At 35.7% G+C, this 20747-nt stretch overlaps 1 protein-coding gene across 2 annotated transcripts in view; it reads left to right on the top strand.

Annotated features, from left to right (window-relative positions):
* Positions 1-20747, top strand: part of LOC138712530 (TP53-binding protein 1-like) — a 74607-nt gene that overhangs the window by 12984 nt on the left and 40876 nt on the right. Inside the window, exons 3-9 of one of the 2 annotated variants that reach the window (XM_069844435.1) lie at positions 1305-1351; positions 1508-1549; positions 3077-3212; positions 4996-6406; positions 14232-14312; positions 18894-19019; positions 20512-20627. In XM_069844435.1, the coding sequence (XP_069700536.1) occupies positions 1305-1351; positions 1508-1549; positions 3077-3212; positions 4996-6406; positions 14232-14312; positions 18894-19019; positions 20512-20627 (1959 nt within the window). The remainder of the gene's footprint in view (positions 1-1304; positions 1352-1507; positions 1550-3076; positions 3213-4995; positions 6407-14231; positions 14313-18893; positions 19020-20511; positions 20628-20747) is intronic. The other variant, XM_069844436.1, reaches the window with a different exon arrangement.

Raw genomic sequence — 20747 nt, 5'->3', positions numbered from 1 at the left:
AGAACTTTCTTATGTTAAATTTTAACGTACCGGTACCTTGTTAACATGTTTCGACCTATTTTCGGTCATCTTCGGAACTGGTCTTTGTTGGTCTTGGCGCCTCTTGTTTCCTGTGTGGGTGCGTTCGTAGTGTAGAGTCAAAGAGTGTATGTGTTTTGAAATTGAGTTGTGTGTTGAGAATATCGTTGGGGTGTGTTTTCGTTTGTCTGTGTATTTCATATTCTTCTAGTGTGTTGAGTTTGTGGCTTTTTGGTTGGATGTGCAGTATCTCCATGTCTGTGTTGATGTCTCTGTAGGTGTGGTTGGCATTTGTGATGTGTTCTGCATATGTGGAGGTTTTGTAATTTTGTTATGGTTGTGATGTGTTCTTTGTAACGTGTTTGAAATGATCTGCCTGTCTGTCCTATGTAGAAGTTGTTGCAGGTGTTACATTTGAGTTTGTATACGCCTGTGTGGTTGTATTTGTTTGTGTTGTTTGTGTGTTGAGATGTTTTTGTAGAGTGTTATTTGTTCTGTATGCAATGTTGTAGTTTAATTTCTTGAATGAGGTTGCAATTTTATGTGTGTTTTGTTTTCGTATGTTAGTGTGTACAAACTCGAATGTAACACCTGCAACAACTTCTACATAGGACAGACAGGCAGATCATTTCAAACACGTTACAAAGAACACATCACAACCATAACAAAATTACAAAACACCTCCACATATGCAGAACACATCACAAATGCCAACCACACCTACAGAGACATCAACACAGACATGGAAATACTGCACATCCAACCAAAAAGCCAGAAACTCAACACACTTTGATTCTACACTACGAACGCACCCACACAGGAAACAAGAGGTGCCAAGACCAACAACTACCAGTGCCGAAGATGAGCGAAAATAGATCGAAACATGTTAACAAGGTACGTTAAAATTTAACACAAGAAAGTTTTTATCATACATATTCCGAAGTGATACAGTGTTAAAAGTTATGTAATCAAGATGTATAATATCATTTTGTGCCGCGATGATGGTGCTCATACTGATGTTTTGGATCACTAAACAAGCTGGAATGTGAAGTATCAACCATTGTCACACATCTGCTATAACATGTTCAAAATCGATGTACATCAACTTTCAAACAAGGGGGGGGGGGTGACAAGACTTTCGGATCTTACTGTATACTAGAACTTACAAGTCCTTGTTAATATGCTTTACTTATTTAAATCGTAAAGCCTTGAATTTTTTAAAAGTTTTCAGAATTTAAATAATTTCCTCTGTTTTACATTGCATTACATAATTTCTTTTGTTGCAGCTTACAGAGAACAGATCAGTCAGATATTCAAACAACTGGTACATATGGTAAGTTTGGCATTTGTATTTATATACACTTAGAATTAAGAGTTGCAAAAGTTGTTTCCAAACAATAAAGTTAATCGGATATTATTTCCTTTGTGTAAATATGTTGGCATATTTCTTGTGAACTTTTGTGTTTATTACGCAAATTTGTCGTTCTAGGATGCAGCCAAGCCACAACTGTTGATGTAGCTGACCTTGAGAGTGAGTTCTTTTTTTTTTTTTAATCTTTACTTCCTCAGAGGATAGAAAGAATTTTATTGTAATGCCTTAAAAGTTGATTTGGAGATTTTCACGGAAATACATGTTTTTAGCATCCCTGATACTGAAAAGGTTAATGCAGGATGCTTTAGGAAAAAAAGTCAGTATTCTGGGAGATCATAGTATCAGCCATTTTGAATAAAAAGTTCCTATGAATATTTGGTCTATATCAAGCAATTGTCGTTATAGAACTCTTTGTAAAAAAAAAAAAAAAAACTTGTTTTATTTCATGTTAAGTTATTTCTTGTTCAAGTGACAAAGATTTTACAATACATACTCAGAAATTCCACCATCCACGTCAATTCATTTTTTAACTTGCTTGAGAAGATGACATTTTGCTTGTTAAGATCATTGTGACATTCCTTGATGCCAGAAACAGCATCCAGTCCATTTCTGTGGAGTAACTGTTAGTATGCCTGACTGTGATAAGAGTGGGCCTGGGTTCAATCTTGGTTGTGACAAGCTATCTGGTTGAGGTTTCTTCCGGGTTTTTTCCTCAACCCATTAAGAGTAAATGCTGGGTAACTTTCAGCACTGGACGCTGGACTCATTTCACCGGCATTATCATCTTCATCTCATTCAGACACTAGATAACCAGAGGAGTTAATAAAGTGTTGTAAAATAACCTATTAAAAAAATAGTATCCAGTATGTGAATGAGCAATTCGTTTTCTGTATAAACTTTCCTTCTGTACAGTTCACCCTCATTCAAACCTACAAACAAAAATCCTAAGAGTTAAGGTCTGGAGATCTTGGTGGCCAGGAAATGGTAATGTCATGGGCAATCCACCAATTAGGAAATGTGATATTGAGATGAGCTCTCATATGGTGGCAATAATGGGAAGACATGCTGAAAGTACATAACACGAGGTATAATCAAATTAATGTCCTCTAGTGGTCCTGGCAATGTATGTAAAAAAGTCGCTGGTACTTTGGTCCATCCATACAATCATCTAAAATAATGGAAGCTATCAACGTGTCATCCATCATATTACACTACACATTGATCAAGAAATGAAGTTGAAAATTGTGTCCTCAATATCATGTAGGTTTTGGTGTTTGAGAGACCATAAATGATTGTATGTGTGAGTAACTAACTTTCCCACATAGTTTATTCTAATGCTGATTTTAAAAATGGGTTGTCGTTGTTTAGTCAACTGTCCGAAGATAGGTCTGAACCTCACGAGTGATACCAAGAAGGCACCACTTTTGAGATAATGGGGTAGGATGGCCAGTTCCTTTCCCCCTCCATTGCATACATTGCCGACTAGCTACAGATTACACTAGTCAGACTTCAGATGTATACAAACAATATTGTTCTTCCTCTGACACATACCGCCAAGTGAGATGTACTGCCTGATAATAGATATATATATCAGCCAGAATCTCAATCAGAGGATAAAAAATGGGTGTAGGTATGGTAAATAAATAGAGTCCATTATATTATATATATTTTTTCTATTTGTTTCAGCTATGTCAAATTCGGAGGCTGATATGTTTGCTAGTCAGAACACTCAAGAAGACACACCTGCATCTGGAGCGTCTGTGGAATCTTCAGAAACAGTTGTTAATTATAGTGACTTTGTTAAAGGATCTAATAATGGAAGGTAAAGTTTCAGTATTCAGATAATGTAATGCACTTTTCTAGGATTGTATGTAGATATACATAGCATGAATGATTGAAAAAATTTTAACTATTTTTTTGTGATTTCCTCTTTAACTGTAAATATTCTGACTTGATCTTTACCATTTTGAAACTACACTACACTCTCCTTTACTGGATATACTATAGAAAATAGAAGGTATGCATATAATATACCTCAAAAAGAAAAAAAAAAACACACACACACAGACACACAGATCTGGAAAAACCGACTGTGTATTGTCTCAAAAAGAGGTGTGTGAGAAGGGATTAGAGACTTCAAATTATGCGTGGCTTGTGTGTGCAAGCGACAACAGTAACGGGACCTGGAGACTTACTTTTAATACTTCCCTCATCCCCTTTCTTTTGCTGGTAAACCCTGAAGTGACCTGAGCACTGAGGGTTATACTTTTCAAACATCTTTGTTAAGTGGCATAAAAGATGGAATCGGTAGGGGAGAAAAGTTTACAACTTCTTGGAAACACATGAATTGCTGGAGAATAAGATTCTCAGCAAATATTTGTATGGGGTGAATATATATTTTTAATTTGTATAACTGTTCTTTTTTGTTTTTTATATAATTTATGTGCAGTTTATTTTAAATGCATTAAAAATATAGAAAATGTACAATAACGACGTAAAAAGGCTAAAAAAGGCATTTAACCTTAAAATAGGCAACGGGAGCTAAAATAAGCAAAAAAGGCAAAATAAAAATTGGGCCTATCATCCCCAAATGTGTGGAAATGTGTTTATCTCTAATAGGTCTTTCATACATACACTCAGTTTAAAAAAGGCATTTTGCCTAACATCCTGGCTCTAACATAAGAATTGAAATGTATTGTGGTTATGATAAAAGTATTGAAAATTGGTTTATAGCACCACATTGGCAGTGATAAAAGTGTGCAATTTTCGTTCAGTGGCTGGTGGGTACTCTATCTTGATCCAGCCTGATTCACAATGATGTATTACTCAAAATATCAGATGGTTCTTTCAGACGGGCAGATATTATTGCTATCAACGGACACTTAAAACGGGCTCTTGTTCTTGACCCTACTATCCATTTCGAAAGAAACCTAAACAGGCCACCGAAGTTGATATTGAGAAGAAGTCCATATATGAACCTTGTCTGCCGTATCTTTCTCAAAAGTACAACGTCCCTCTTAAACAATGGTCCGTCATTGGTTTGCTGTTTGGCAGTAGAGGTTCAATCACAAAATTCACGTGGAATTATCTTAGGGAACTTCACATTCCTTTTGATTATGTAATGTCTGTCCTTATAAATATTATCAAGGATTCTCTTCAAATATTACATCGTCATCTGTATTTCAATTAATCCACTTATATTTGCCTTAAACAATTAACTTTCTTTTTCCTTTAATGTATCACATCACATTATATTGTACATGTTTATTGTATTCAGGACCCTTGTGGTCACTCAAATTCTTTGAGTTGATGTCTATAATTTAGAATTTATATATGACGAAGTAACTGAGATAATTAATTAGAATGGAGACATTTTCACAAGAACTTGTTGACCCCAAAATTGATCAGAAATAAGCTACAGGAGTGTTGTAACTTCGTGAATTGCTCTGTGTATGAAATATCAGTGTTACAGTTAGCCATTAATGAACATACATTCATACCATTTATTAAACTGATTAACTCTTTGTCCAAAAATTATTAATTTTTAGAATGTGTTTTATTATTTATTTTTGTTGTATGTTCCATGTGTTTTGTTTTTATTTCAGCACAATACTAAAGACAAGCACAACTTTATCAATGATTGAATCAGAGACTTCAAGCAATAAGACTGATGAATGTACAAGGAAGCGTAAATACACAGAAGAGGATGACTCAGAAGAGAAATCTGCAAAAGTGCAGCGAATAGCTGAGGAGAAAACTGTCGTAGAAGGAGCTTCCATTAGTGATGACAACATTGGAACTAGTAAAGACAAAGTGGCAAAAGACAAGTCTGTTGTGTCATTAGTGAATCCTACCAAAGTCGACTTGAAAGAAAAAGAAGTAGAAATTAGTCCAAAGGCTGACAGGCAAAAGCTTTCGCTTGTATCTTCACCTGCAGCAAGTCGTAAACTTGATTTTGAAACAGAGTCAAATGCAGGAGACAAAAAAAGAACTCAGTTTGTCCTTGTTCCTAGCAGTAGTAAAGAAGTAGAAATGACAGAAGAGGTAAAGACTGACAAAGATGAAGAGACGAATACTCAGAAGATGGCTGAAACTCCAGAGTCACAAGTCAGCGCTGATTCTAGTCCTGAGGTAGAGATAGTAGAAACTAAGAAATCGAGAAAAAGTATTGAAGTAGTTTATGCAAGTATAAGCTCACATTCTAACAGTTCCTGGCAGCCAACCTTCTCATCTCAGAAGAGATTACCTGGAGATTTAGAGGAGATTGTAGAAGTTGAGGACAAGGAAGATGAGAAGAAAGATACTGAAGAGTCTTCAGAAGAAGAACTCTTTCTTCATCTTTCACCTTCCCCCTCCCAGAAGTCTTCTTCAGATATACATAGGACGCAGAAGAGTAGTGGATCTCTTTCTGCTTCAACAAGTGCAAATCACACAAGTTATTCATCTTATAAAAGTAGCAACGCAGCTTCATATACTCAGAGTGAGCAAGATTCAGATTCCACAAAAAAAGCCAGAGAATTTGTGGTGGGTACTTCTAATTCAAAAAAGCATTCAATTTACACAATTCATGAAGATGAGGTCGAGAAGGGTTCTCAGACTCAGAATAGTGGGAGTTCTTCAAGCTCTGAGCACACAAACGGTTTGGTAGGTGGAGATAAAATGGAATTTTCACTTACCAGGAAAGACATTTTGTCTCCAGAAGACACACCTGCTATTACAGATTCCTTTACTACTTTTAGTAAAGTAAAAGATGTGGCACAGATGACAGCAAAAGAAGAACAAAGTCAGTTTTCAGTTGCAATGGATGTTGAGAGTGAGCATAGGACTTCTAAAAGAAAGAGGTGTGCTGAGAAAGACAGTCAAGTGATTAACGTTCTAGGCAGTGATAGTGAGAGTGATGGCCACTCTACTCCTGGAGATGTGCAGAAGAAAGCAAGGATTGAGGCTGCTGATCTTGCAAACGGACGTAAGGACACTTCGAGCAGTTTATCATTAGCCGACACTCTTCTGCATAAGGTAATAGTTAGTCACATATGTGTTTATCGGTATAGAAACCGCACTGCATGTATTGCTGTCCCACTCATTGGGTTAACGTCGATGTACACTTTCAGTTTTGATTATTGCTTGCCGTGCCCCCAGGAATGTATAAGTTAATTGACCAGTGGCGGCTTCTCAAGGGGGTTGCAGGTTTGTACACCCCCCCAGTAATGTTCCTAATCTCCCGGCTTTGTTACTTTTCAAAATATAATTTTATTTTACAACTAGCCGTACCCGTGCGCTCCGCTGCACCCGTTAGAAATAAATATAAAGTAATAACATAATTAAAATAGGACGTTTGATCCAGGGAACATTCGTGTTTGATAGAAGGATAAATCGTTTAATATGTTACTTAATTTAAATTGCATCCAAATAATTAAAATGCTATCATTTTGGTCCAGAGACCACTCATTGGTGCAATGACAATTCCTTTAACATGTTTCCAATTTTTATTATCTGCAACCATAGCTTAATGAACATTAACATCATTTAGATTTAATGTGTATATTTTATTTTACTTGTTATAGGTTTCCATTGAATTATGGTAATAACTTAATTTTAACCCTTGTTTTCTACGTATTCAGTAAATGGTGTTTGGCCCACTATGGTTCTGAACCCTTCAAATAACTTAAATTATATTATATAATATTACATTACATATATTATATTATATTATATTATATCAGAAGTTACTGTAATAACATTATAGAATTATGTCCATCTAGAGAAACTACACTTTCTAATGGTGAAATTATAATTAATTATACAAATCAGTTAATTTATCTTCCGATATTACTTCATACAAACACAGAAACATTCTCTGTAGGCTGTCTTTCATAGCTTTCGATTGTTGCTGTCCAAGGCCCCTTATAGACGAAGTCATTTGTTTTTTAATTCATTACACGGCCTTAGATGGCAGTTATTTTAATTTTAAAACTCATTTATCTCATTAAATATCAGTCCTATCAAAATTTTTCAAGGAATAAAACTTATCGCAAATTATTTTTGAAGAAACTTTTGTTATGTAACATTTTTCACAAAAATCAATAATAAGCGAGATATTTCGATTTAATTCAGGCCCCCTTATAACCCCCCTTTTAAATAATGTATTTTGAATGCCATATAGCCTAAAATCTAAGTTACAACGAACATAATTTATATTCCAATTTTCATCGAAATCCGTTCATCCATTATTTTGTGAAAAGGTAACAAACATACAGACAGACATACAAACAAAAAATTCAAAAAAGCGATTTTCGGTTTCAGGGTGGTTAATTATATATGTTAGGACTAATTATTTTTGGAAAATCGAAAATTACCAGAAAAATTTCGGCTACAGAATTATTATTAGTAAAGATTTTCATTCATGACTATCTGCAGCTGGCGTCTTGTTTTGTGCGTATGCAGGAGCCTCTGAGCCTCTTGGTTTGCAAAGACGTTGAAAACCTAGGGAAGGTAGTTTATAGAGATGTTCGGCTAGTGTGGGGACAGGGGGGTTAGAGGCGTGGTCTACTGCGTTCCTCATTGAGAATGGTTTGTCGCATTCCCTGACGGCTTGTGCAACGGACAATGGCATATTTCGCATATTACTTTCTCATTCTACATGCACACAAACGGCACAATACATAAAAGAGCTTGTATTTTTGCTTTGAAGTTCTAAGGGTTGTCGTTCTGACAAGTGCTGCTATCTCTCGACAGCCTACGAAAGCTGCATTTGAATTTTATGAACGAAAATGTTGCACTTTGTACTTGGTAGCATTCTGATAATGATTCTGTGCTCAAATGTTTTTCATGAGGGTAAATCGCAATATAGAGAGCTCCGCCCACGACCTCTTCCACTTTTGGATCTTCTGTATAAATAGGTATGCTTGTATTTAGTCATTTTACTTATTAATTGCATATAAATTAGCTTTATATGTATACACCCTCAGGTATACAAACTTTAAAGTAGAGTATGTTTAACTCTTCTTGATATCCATTGTGCACCACCATATTTTCAAACCACCAGCCGCCACTGTAATTGACTGATTATTGTTTGGGACTGCAAGACTCCTCGTTCAGTAAGTTTGGTGTTGCAATATATCTGTGCAGCATTCTACTGATGTTTCTTCAACAGGTAATGTACTGTTATCCTACATAAATGTACAGACTATATCAGCGTTTCTCAAACTTTTTTAAAGAGGGGACCACTTTTTTAAGCCGTAACAGTTCTGTGGACCACCTTACTCTTGTTCCCTTCAAAAGAAAATTTATCATTTTTGTAGCATATTTTAATATCAATATACTTACATTTTAAAATAGAATTAACTAATTATAATACTTTTTTAATTATATTTTTTGTAGCTAATCACAAGTAACTCATAACAAATTCTGTGCATTGTTGATTCATCGCTTGCCTATTAGCAGTTAGTTGTTTGAAATCCTTCTTAATGTGGTACACGTTAGCAGTTGCCCATGTCTCTGTTAAATAGTTAAATAGTGCCCATTATAAATACAGTGGAACCCCGATTATCCGTCACTCTATTAACCGATTGTTGGATTATCCGTCTGTCTTTCTCTCGCCCTTTTTTTTTTTACTGCAGAAATATTACTATATATTGTATTAGCATGATATTTTTCTAGAGTGTTATTACAAGCCTTTACCCTTGCACAGTATGGTGTACTGTTCGAGTTGTCTATTGTATAACGAAGGTGCGAATTAAGATTTCTGATGAGAGGGGGATGGAATCCTAGATAGTGAATGCCATACATACAGTTATTATCATCGTCATTAGATACGGCTCAACGCTTGGTCGCACTGCGTTGCTTGTCTTGCATCTTGATCATAACAATAATTATATCCATAAGCAGGCTTAAGGTAAGATGTATAATTCCTAAGTTATTGATTGTCAGCTTGCCAGTGATGATAATACATCAATATTATTTTCTTTGCTTTGTACCTCATAAAGTACATACTCGTATTAAAACAATTATATTTTGTGAGGGGGGGGGAAGAAGTTATCCCTGGCAGGGATGTTAATATGAATTTATGAGAGGAGATAACTTTCCAACACGGGGGAAATCACCCCATCCCCTCCGTTAATTCGCACCCTGTGTATAACTTCTGTATAAAAATTCTTCTAGGGGTTTCAAAACAAATGTTGTTGTGCTAAGTATCGGAAATAAAAAAGTGTAAATCTAAAGTAATGTAAATCTACAACACGAGACCTTCACTATTCCTATCTTTCCACAGACAAACACTTTTCCTTAAAAATTCGTCGTTGACAATCAGACTTACCACTACCTAGCGTGTTAAATACAAGGCCATGGAGGAATTTACCAAAGTGCATTATTCTCTAAATTTACGAAAATTTTTTATGGTACGCATTATCAGATTTTTTCGATTAACCATTCAGCCCATCCCCTTCATTAAGACGGATAATAGAGGTTCTACTGTAATAGAAAACTGGCTTTGATCCGGAACTCTGAAAAGAAAGGAACATGATGATACGCTTCATTTAGGCAGTGCTAATAGTTCAGAAGCTGTGACCAGAATATTGTATGAAATGGAAATACAAAAATTGGAGATTTATCCTTCGAAGAGGTGGAAAAATTAAAATATCATGGAGTAACAGTAACAAATATAAACGACACTCAGGAGGAAATTAAACGCAGAATAAATATGGAAAATGCCTGTTATTATTCGGTTGAGAAGCTTTTGTCATCTAGTCTGCTGTCAAAAAATCTGAAAGTTAGAATTTATAAAACAGTTATATTACCGGTTGTTCTGTATGGTTTTGAAACTTGGACTCTCACTTTGAGAGAGGAACAGAGATTAAGAGTTCGAGAATAAGGTTCTTAGGAAAATATTTGGGGCTAAGAGGGATGATGTTACAGGAGAATGGAGAAAGTTACAAAACGTAGAACTGCAGACATTTGAAATGGGCAAGGCATGTAGCACGTATGGGAGAATCCAGAAATGCATATAGAGTGTTAGTTGGGAGGCCGGAGGGAAAAAGACCTTTAGGGAGGCCGAGATGTAGATGGGAGGATAATATTAAAATGTATTTGAGGGAGGTGGAATATGATGATAGAGTCTGGATTAATCTAGCACAAGATAGGGACCGATGGCAGACTTATGTGAGGATGGTAATGAACCTGCGGGTTCCTTAAAAGCCATGTATAAGTAAGTGAGTTGTGGTGTTATCCTGCTAAAAATATATTGAGAAACGTTCTGCTTTTTTTAATTAATCCAAAAAGGATTCCGAATTGTCTCTTCTGTACCTCACACAATTGATTGTAGCTTCAGGAAAGATTGGTCCAATAATTTCTGTGAGTGCTGATGGCATACCATAGCTGTATTTTTGTTTCATATAGTGAAATCCCATTCACAATTGTTAGCTCATTTGTTGACTAGTATCTGTTATGACCATTAGATGAAGCGAAGCCTCATCGGAAAAGGAAAGCCATTTGGGATCAATTTCTTTATTCTTTACTTTTTGTAACATCCAATTACAAAAATATAGGCTTTGTTTGTAATCTTGGAACTATAAAAACCTACTGTGAAAAACACCTACTGTGGGGAACTTTACAAACAGTTAGCCTGTCTGATTGATGAATGACTGTCAGGTCAGTGCGAGATATAAAGTCGGAAAACCCAATGTCATTAGTTGTTGTAATGTGAAATATATACAGAATGAAAAGAATACCGTGGAAGTGACAACTAATTATATGGAACTATAACACAACAAGAGGGAATAATATACCCACTAATAATCAACAATGGAAATCGTGGATTGATGTAATATTAGGAAATAAATAAATAAGTGGGGATCCATTAAACTACTACTGTCATCTAGTGGTGAAGGAGAATAATTAATAAGCAGGAATCGGACTGCTAGGGTGAGCTCACCAGTAGTTGACCAGTTAAGGAACATTCGTTTTTTAAATGTCCATTTTGTTTGAAGGTAAAGTCACAAGGAAAAGATTTCTACAGTAAAAGTATAATAAAATATTGACAAAAGCAATGGTGCTATTCAATGTGTGTTTAAAGCAATGTAACATGATGAAATTTATTTTTAAACTAGTGGCTTACAAAAATACCAGTAGTTGACCGCAATGTGTCAGTAAATGACCAGTTTTCGACCAGTAGTTGACCACCACTACAAAAAATTAGATATAGCTATTTTAACATAGAAGAGACACATATCCTATTACATAAAAATGCATTTACATTCTAACCAAGATTTTAACCTGTAAAACAGAAAATATGAATCCCGTAAGTGTGTCTTTTTCATAGTTTTCCTGCGTTCAGGAAAAATACACTGCACTGTATCCTGAGATATAGTATCAGTATCTTCTTGTGCCAGCCACTTGAATACATTTCCAGCCATTTGTTGAGCAAATAGATCAAAATCTTCTTCCTCTTTCTTTACCACTTTTCCCACAAAGTAAATGACAAGTTTTCCTCGATATATATTTCACAATGCCCTATGACCCGTATTTCATATGGTTCTCATCACCACAGCTTTGGTTGTTGCTAGCTTCCTCGGAAATGTCCAAAGGCATATCATCAGAGTCCAATGATGAAGTCTGGAATTCTAGCTCAAACTCAAGAGCAATTTGACCGAGAGGCCTTCGGTTTTTTTTTTTTTTTTAATAGAATTTTTGCTATCAGATCTTCCCTGATTACTTCCGTGTCTTTTCTTTTCCCCCACATTGTTTTTTCTATCTTCCCTCAGTATTTCTTTCTTTTTGTTAACATTTAAATCCTAATGATATTTTAGCCACCTGTTACTCATAATCTCATGTTGTAAACACATTTTTCTGCTGCATTTCCTCAGTCTGCATTCCTTCTCCATTTTGCTGTGCTTCTTCAACATGACTGTTTTTGACAAGTCAATATGGCACCATCAGCAGTGTTGTTAGAATTATTGGGTTGTATGCATCTTTTCCATAATTTTAACCAATTGCAGGAGAGATCAGATGCCACGTCATCTCCAGTCCAATTTTCATTAGCTGCAACAGTTCTAAATTCTTCAGTGCATCCAGCTTTCATAGTCGATTCCAAATACGTCTGGTATTTCACATTAAACTTTGCTGGTTTGACGTTTACAGTTCCATTTCCATCAAAACACACAAACTCGAGGCTCATACATTGAGAATAATCTACTGAATTTGTATCAAATGGAAAGATGCCACATTACGGAAACCATTCTGGAGTGGCTCTTTCATCGAACATTCTCTCTAGTAACTACCAAAATTTGTTTTTTATACTGCACATCCCTAATACTTATATGGCAAATCCTCAACTGCATTTTTCCATCCAGTTTTTAAGAGCTCAAATACAGAAATATCAGCAGGTTATAGAATGTGTGTAGCATTTATAAGCAAGGCAAACAGAAGAATTTTATTTTCTGCACACAATTTGGCAACTATGGTGACCATCAATTTAGGAGGAGGCATTCTATCCTTCAGCTTATTTTTATTTATTTATTTTAGTAGGTTATTTTACAACGCTCTATCAACATCTTAGTTAATCTAGCGTCTGAATGAGATGGAGGTAATAATGTTGGTGAAATGAGTCCGAGGTTCAGCACCGAAAGTTACCCAGCATTTACTCATATTGGGTTGAGGGAAAACCCCAGAAAAAACCTCAAACACTCAAACAGGTAACTTGCTCCGACCGGGAATCAGATCCGGGCACCTGGTTTCGCGGCCAGACGCCTAACCATTACTCCACACGTGTGGACTTCAGCTTATTAGTCAGGGTGGAATGTAGTATTTCGTATTTTCTTGCAATTTTCGAATTGGAACAAAGTCATTTGAGCATCCTTAACTCCATTATTTTAGGATTATTTTATATATTTGAAGAATTTTTTTTCCATTTTTTGACCTAGTCATAAGAAATAGTTGCAAACATTTAAAACACAGATTACATACAATCTACATGATTTACATAAAAAGGAAGGATCAAATTTGCAAGTGATGGACAACTACTGGATATCACTATTTTAAACTGGTCCAGTAGTTGACCGGTCTGGTCAACTACTGCTGCTTGATAAAAATTAAGAACTAGTAAATGACCACCCCTATTAATTACTCGTAAGAACTATAAAAACTGAAAATGTGTGTGTACATAGTTCCTATAGCTTATACAGAAGGCAAAATATGCATTCTTTCAATATAATATAATTATATTTCAGAGCAGTGTTCATATTTCTGTACACCTGCTACAACACTTCCCTAATAGCAAGCACCAGCTGAAGCCGTACTGCAAACACAAGCTTTGTTTCCAAAATTTCCTACTTTATGTAAAATCATAATTTCGTGTTATACTGTTGTCATATAAAACAAAGAGATGTTAAAGATTATATATAACTGAAGAAATATTTTTCATTGGTGCCAAAATGCTTATTTTTAATTAAAACATTCCCATGTGGTCAACTACTGGTGAGGTCACCCTACTTCCTTCTAGTGGTGAAGAGGAGAACCAAGCTAGACATTGCTAACAGTGCTGTTATTTGGTGCATTTTTCTTGAATTTTTTTGATATTCTCGTCAACTATAGGTAGCCATATGTCTGGGAGAATGAGACTGGGTTGGTTAATAATGTTGTCTGAAAAACTCATATATGTCGCTTCCTTGTAATTCTTCTGAACCAGAGAATGCTCAGTTTGCTCATTCAGATCAATAAATTGTTAACTATGAAACGTATCTCTGATTGAAAATATAAAATTTCTGTAAAGTTTCTGTTGTTTAGATGTGACGTAAATTTATGAGGTAACACGCGAATTACATGCGTCCATTTATTTTATTTCCAACAGGAAAAGCTGAGCCGGCATTCTACACCACATATGGATCAAGTAATCACACCTATAAGTGAGATCAGCGGCGATATTGAACTGGTACATAACTTTTGTATCGATAGTTGGTGGATGGGATTTTTACTTTCTCAGCATAGAGCTTTGACCATGACAGTCCTCACACAACAGTCCTCTCCATCATAGATGATACAGGGCCTTGTTCTGCTTGGAGAGAAATGATTATAAATATGGGGTGCCACTACGAATGAATAGAGGCTGGAAGCGTGGTAGGACAGCAGTGCACAATTTTGTTTCTCTCTCCTCTTCTCCTTCTGTAGGGACCTCAGTTTACAGTACCCTTGCATCATGACCCAATCTGATTACTCCTCAGGGGTAATCAGTCTGCACCAAAGTTCTTGTAGCTGTGGAAGACCCAGGATCACATCTGTGAGAAGATCAGGTGTGGCAAGGAAGTGCATGGGTATGGTTGTGACCTTTAAGTCTGCTTCCTCGTGCACTTGCATCATAAGATTGCGTTAGACCGGTTCCCAAAGAGTGCCCCACGGATCCCCAGAATCCGCCAACACTTATCAGGACATCCACAGTTGGTAATATATATTTTGAAATAACATATAATACTGCCATTTTTCTCGACGCGATTGTACAGTACTGTACGTGGACTATACTTGTGAAAGTTAAAGATTATTATTTTATTGGTCCTACAGAATATACGAGGGGGATCCAGGAAATAACGACCGTTTTGTTGTAATAATTAAAAAAAAAAAAAATTATTTGAAAAAACAAAGTCTGTTACATAACTGAAGCTTCCTTTACTTCTCTACATAATCACCACCTACATTTAAACATTTGTCGTATCTGTTCACTAGCTTTAGAATTCCCGTGTTATACTCCTCTGCTGCCAGTTCATTAAGCCAGGTGTTCACGGTCTTCTTCAACTCTTCATCACTTCCAAAACGCGTACCACCCAGAAAGTCTTTCAGCTTAGTGAAAAGGGTGAAAATCACTAGGAGCAAGGTCTGGACTATAGGGCGGATGATCAAAGATTTCCCAACCGAATTGATCCAGCAATTCTCGAGTTGAAGCAGCAGTGTGTGGGCGGGCGTTTCGTGAAGAAGCACAACTCCTCTCGAAAGCATTCCTCGCCTCTTGTTTTGGATGGCACACTGTAGTTTTCGTAAAGTCTCACAATAACGATTTGCATTGATCGTAGTGCCTTTTGGCATGAAATCCAGCAAAAGAACACCTTTGCGATCCCAAAAGACAGTAGCCATGACTTTTTGTGTTGAGAGAGTCTGTTTGAATTTTCTCGGTTTCTTGGGTGATGAGGGATGATGCCACTGACGTGATTGGCGCTTGGTCTCTGGGGTGTTGTGAGACACCCAGGTCTCATCACCAGTCACAATTTGATCAAGAAAGGCGTCTCCATCTGTGTGATATCGCATCAAGAATGTCAATGCTGACGCCATTCTCTGAGTTTTGTGTTGGTCACTCAGTTGCCGTGGAACCCATCGTGCACAGATTTTGTGGTAGCCAAGATGTTGCGACACAATTTCACCAAGCAAAGAACGAGAAATGTCAGGAAAGGCAATATGCAATTCGTCGAGTGATGTGCGCCTGTCTTGCAAGATTCTGTCGTTCACTTTGGTCTTCAGTCTTCTGTGATGAGTGATGGGCGTCCGGGTCGAGTTTCATCATGGACATTTGTTCACCCATTGTTGAACATTTCACACCATTTTCTCACATTTCTTTCATTCATTACAGTATCACCATACACTTCTTTCAATTGCCGGTAAATTTCTGCAGGTTTCAAATGTCGGGCATTCAAAAATCGAATCACACTCCTCACCTCACAGTCGGCGGGATTATCAATCACGTCGTTCATTTTGAAGTAACACAAAATGCACAATGGCGACTTGTTGCAACCAGTACTCACAACATTATGAGAACACATGTTAAGGAAGCCAATTCACCTTCAAACAAGGAAGGGGAGTCAGCTGCTTGGCGGGTATGCGCGAACGGTCGTTATTTCCTGGATCCCCCTCGTATCTGTTATGGTAACAATTAATATTGGAGGAGAAAAATTCGCTCCGGCGCCAGGGATCGAACCTGGGTCCTTGGTTCTACATACCAAGTACTCTCACCATTGAGCTATGCCGAAGTCCAATCCACAGCACAGTATCGAACTCCTCTCCCCTCCTCCAGTGTTTTTCCCTTAGTGGCCTGACTCCAAGTTGGGCATGTATGTTGACATTTTATCAAGTCAACTGCCATTATGCAAGGAGCACACTCAGTTGAGTGACTTGGTGGCCGTGATTCCACAGTAATATGCACAGTAATCTGTACTGAAATATGCTAGAAGAATTTTTTAAAGATTATTTTATTGGTCCTACAGAATATATCTGTTATGGTAACAATTAATATTGGAGGAGAAAAATTCACTCTGGCGCCGTGGATCAAACCCGGGTCCTTGGTTCTACATACCAAGCGTGCTCACCATTGAGCTATGCCAAAGTCTAATCCACAGCACCGGATCTTCTAGCAACAGTGCATATTTCAGTACAGATTACTGTGCATATTACTGTGGAATCCCGGCCACCACGTCACTCAACTGAGTGCGCTCCTTGTATAATGGCAGTTGACTTGATAAAATGTCAATATACATGCCCAATTTGGAGTCAGACCACAAAAGGAAAAACACTGGAGGAGGGGAGTTCGATCCAGTGCTGTGGATTGGATTTCGACATAGCTCAATGGTGAGAGCGCTTGGTACATAGGACCAAGGACCTCGGTTCAATCCCCGGCGCCGGAGCGAATTTTTCTTCTGCAATATTAATTGTGAAAGTTAGTATATCGGCAAAGATAGATGACCAGATCTCACCCTTGCAGGCACATGGAGGTCATACCAGATACTGAGTTTCATTTTTGGGAGGAAATGTTACTTAATGGAAGGAGTTCCCACATTGGTTTTGAACATTGTGTTTAATTTTGACTAACAGCGTCCATGTGTGCAATGAGAAATAAATAAGATGTACATCACTGTTAAATAAAGGTTCGAATTTTCTGACAAAAGTGTATTTATCGCCCTAAACCTTCCTACTGCAAAAAATATATCTTCAAACTTTTGTCCCGCTAATTGTTTTGAAGAATGTATATCTCTCCTCACCTGCAGAGATATCAAGGCAACTTAGAAATAGGGGATTCTGTAGTTGCAGAAATTTCAATCAGTTTATGACGAAATACATAGAAATTTGTACAGTAGAAAGAAGAGGAAGTTGAATTTTTATATCTGTAAGATTAACTGCACCTGAGATTTTATATGATTCAGAAACGGACAGGAAAAGAAAAGATAGAAGAGAATCTATTGTGTAGAAACGCAGTTTGTAAGGGCAGTAAAGAGTTTACAATATTGAATAAAATTAATTAAAATATTCTAGACGAATTAAACATATATTTCCTTAAATGACAAATGGATAAATACTGTATAAGAAGAATTGGAATTCTTATATACAAAAAAATGGAGAATTAAAATATGCTAAAATAAGCCCTGAATTACCAGCCAGGAGGAAGTAGAGACTGGACACCTGAGAAAGAAGTGGAGAAGCTGGAATAGGTATTTAGATAATCCTTAATGGATGTTTTATGGCGATGAAAAAGATTATGATCTTTGATGATGATGATGATGATGATGATGATGATGATGATGATGATGAAGAAGAAGAAGGACGACTGTGATGGTAATTTTTAAGTTTTTGAGGGTACTAAGTGTAGGTGTGTTGCACTGTCTGCTGAAGTTAATTTTCAAATTTAAAGTTCCAATTATTGTGATATTTGTGTTTTTCTTTTTTCTACTTGTTATTCTGTTATTTAATAAAATGTCTTAAAATTATGTGGAATGCCTCCTGAGCACGAGTAACTTACTCTTTCTGGAGGTGCTAGAGTGATTATTATATTAAAAGACATAATATAGCTTTGTTCTAGTAATTAAATATTATTATTATAACAAGAGTTCTGGGTTCAAATCCCAGTAAGTCTGGGTGGAATCATAGTGTCGAAAAATAATATTAGAACGGGTTTTCTTGGTGTTTTCATGTTCCTACTGACATTATCCTTTAATTATTAACTAAAAAGTGAGATAAGTAGATAAAGATGTACGGTCACTGCTATATGCTTTTAATGCAAATGCAATTATTGCTCATCCATGAGATATATGAGCCGTTCAGAGCAAAAGTGATGTAAGTCAAAATTAGGTAATGAGGTTTAAAGTAAAAATTCTGTAAAATACAGTGCAAAGTAGCAGTTAATAAGTCCTTCATGCTATCCACTGACTACTAATAGTTTAAATAAATTTAATATTAATTACTACGTTGCATTATTTTACAGAATGTTTACTTTAACCCTCATTACCCATTTCTTACTTAACACCACTTCTGCTCTGAACAGCTGATATATAACACATACTTGTATTTTTATGTAATTGCATATTTATTAGTTTTGTGCTTCTGAGTGTCTAAGGAAATTAAGTGTCATGTTATATATATTTTATCTCTTTCCAAATAAAGAACTTCTCTGAGAACTCGTCACTGATTCTGGTTTCTTTAATGACATGAGTACATGATAATATAAATTATGACAGTGGTGCTTGATTGTATTTATTTTTTGTAGGATGCGACACAAGGAAACGAAGCTAGTGAAGTAATTGAATGTGAAAGGAAAGTAACCATGGATGTTCATGTTAAATTGAGGTACTCCAAACAGAACAACAAAATTCTCTTTCTTGGTGTGCAGCATGTAAGTAACTGTTTATATTACCTAATTGTTATATTTTTAATGAAAATTCTAGGATATGAAGATAAGTAAACATTGACCATTGACAAAACACTAAATAAATAAACTGATACTTTAAATAAAACATATACACATTGGGGTCTTCGTAACACATAAGTACAAACAAATGCTGGGTAACTTTCGGTGCTGGACCCCGGACTCATTTCACCGGCATTATCACCTTCATTTCATTCAGACGCTAAATAACCTAGATGTTGATATAACATCGTAAAATAACCCAATAAAATAAAAAAAAAAATAAAAAACATAAGTTAGTCTTCATGAGGTCAACTAAGTTGTCGATAAAATGCAGGCATATAAATTAAATTAATGTGTAGGAGGAAGGTAACAGTTGAATGGTGGAAGTCGAAGTTTAGCTAAACCCATATGACTGTCAGTGTTGTTTTGTGTTGCTTCACTTTTGGATCTCTGCTCCTCTATGGAAAAAAAAAAAGTTAGATTTGGACAAAGCCTATTTTGGTCTTAATATATTTTTATATAATTTAAAGTAATGATGCAACAAAAAAATAAATTTTCATGAAAATGCACATAAAATAATATAATATTTTTAGTGAAAAAATTAACGAGTCTATTTGAAATCAGAGAGACACATTGGTGATTGAACCCCTTCAAGGAACATCAAATTATTTTTTTCACGATTTTTATTTGACGTAAATTAAACCGACAAATGAAAGTCTAGTTCATATCAAGCAAATAAAAAAAAAAGTAGTTTTTAAGATACCGGTAGGTGACTGTATACAAAATTTTTTTCTAATTTTTTTGCAGATTTAGTCTTTTAAGATTCTAGACCCTCTAACCAAATGACTGCACAATACAGTCAGTAGAGAGACTCTTTCATGAAGAATTGTCTGTCACTCGGAAATCTACTCGTTTCTTAAAAATATATTGCTGTCACTAGTTGAAAAACTCACTTTATGTGGAAATTCACCCATGCATAAGGAATATACTTAAAGAGTTTCATTTTAAACCATTACTATATTTAAAATCTGTATCACTTGAAGATACCAATAAGAACATTGGAAATGATTACAATATTTGCATAGCTGTTTTACGTAGTTTTGTGTGTATGTCTATTTTTACAGTACAGTTTGTAAATGAAATGAAGTGAAATGTTTTACTCTTTCGATTATAAAAAATGCTTTCGTATATAATTAAGAAAATAAATTATAAACAGTAATCTTATTTCTAATGTGATTAATTGAATTTTGAAATACATAAAACAATCAGAATGTTTCACCTTAGTGATCAAATCCTTTTGCAATTCTTATGTCACAAATTCCACTTGAACTCTTTAGCATGTGTGGAACCAAGTCTCCAGGATATAAATCAAGATCTTCCAAAATTTTAAAAGTGTAATATGTATATCATTAAGTTTGAATTTTATTTATTTTATGGAGGGATGGAGTTTAAAAATATAGTTTCTGTTTATTTTCAGTGTGAAGATGTTACAGACGAAATAATTCAATTTGCATCTAGAAGACTGTCAGATTATTCCTCATCTGGGTACCTAGGTGACGTATCTAAGAACCCCTCTCCATCTAGTGTAACAAGGTATGATATTTCAGATTTCTTCGTGGTATTGTTTCAAAGGCTGGAAGAATGTGAGATTTTTATTATGTAGTTTGATATTGTTTTTAGCCAATTAAATATTGCGAAAGTAAACACTTATAT

The sequence above is a fragment of the Periplaneta americana genome, chromosome 13 (assembly GCF_040183065.1).
Source record: "Periplaneta americana isolate PAMFEO1 chromosome 13, P.americana_PAMFEO1_priV1, whole genome shotgun sequence".
Taxonomy (NCBI): Eukaryota; Metazoa; Arthropoda; class Insecta; order Blattodea; family Blattidae; genus Periplaneta; species Periplaneta americana.
The sequence above is the reverse complement of the archived record's forward strand: the minus strand, read 5'-3'. Positions and strand labels throughout refer to the sequence as shown.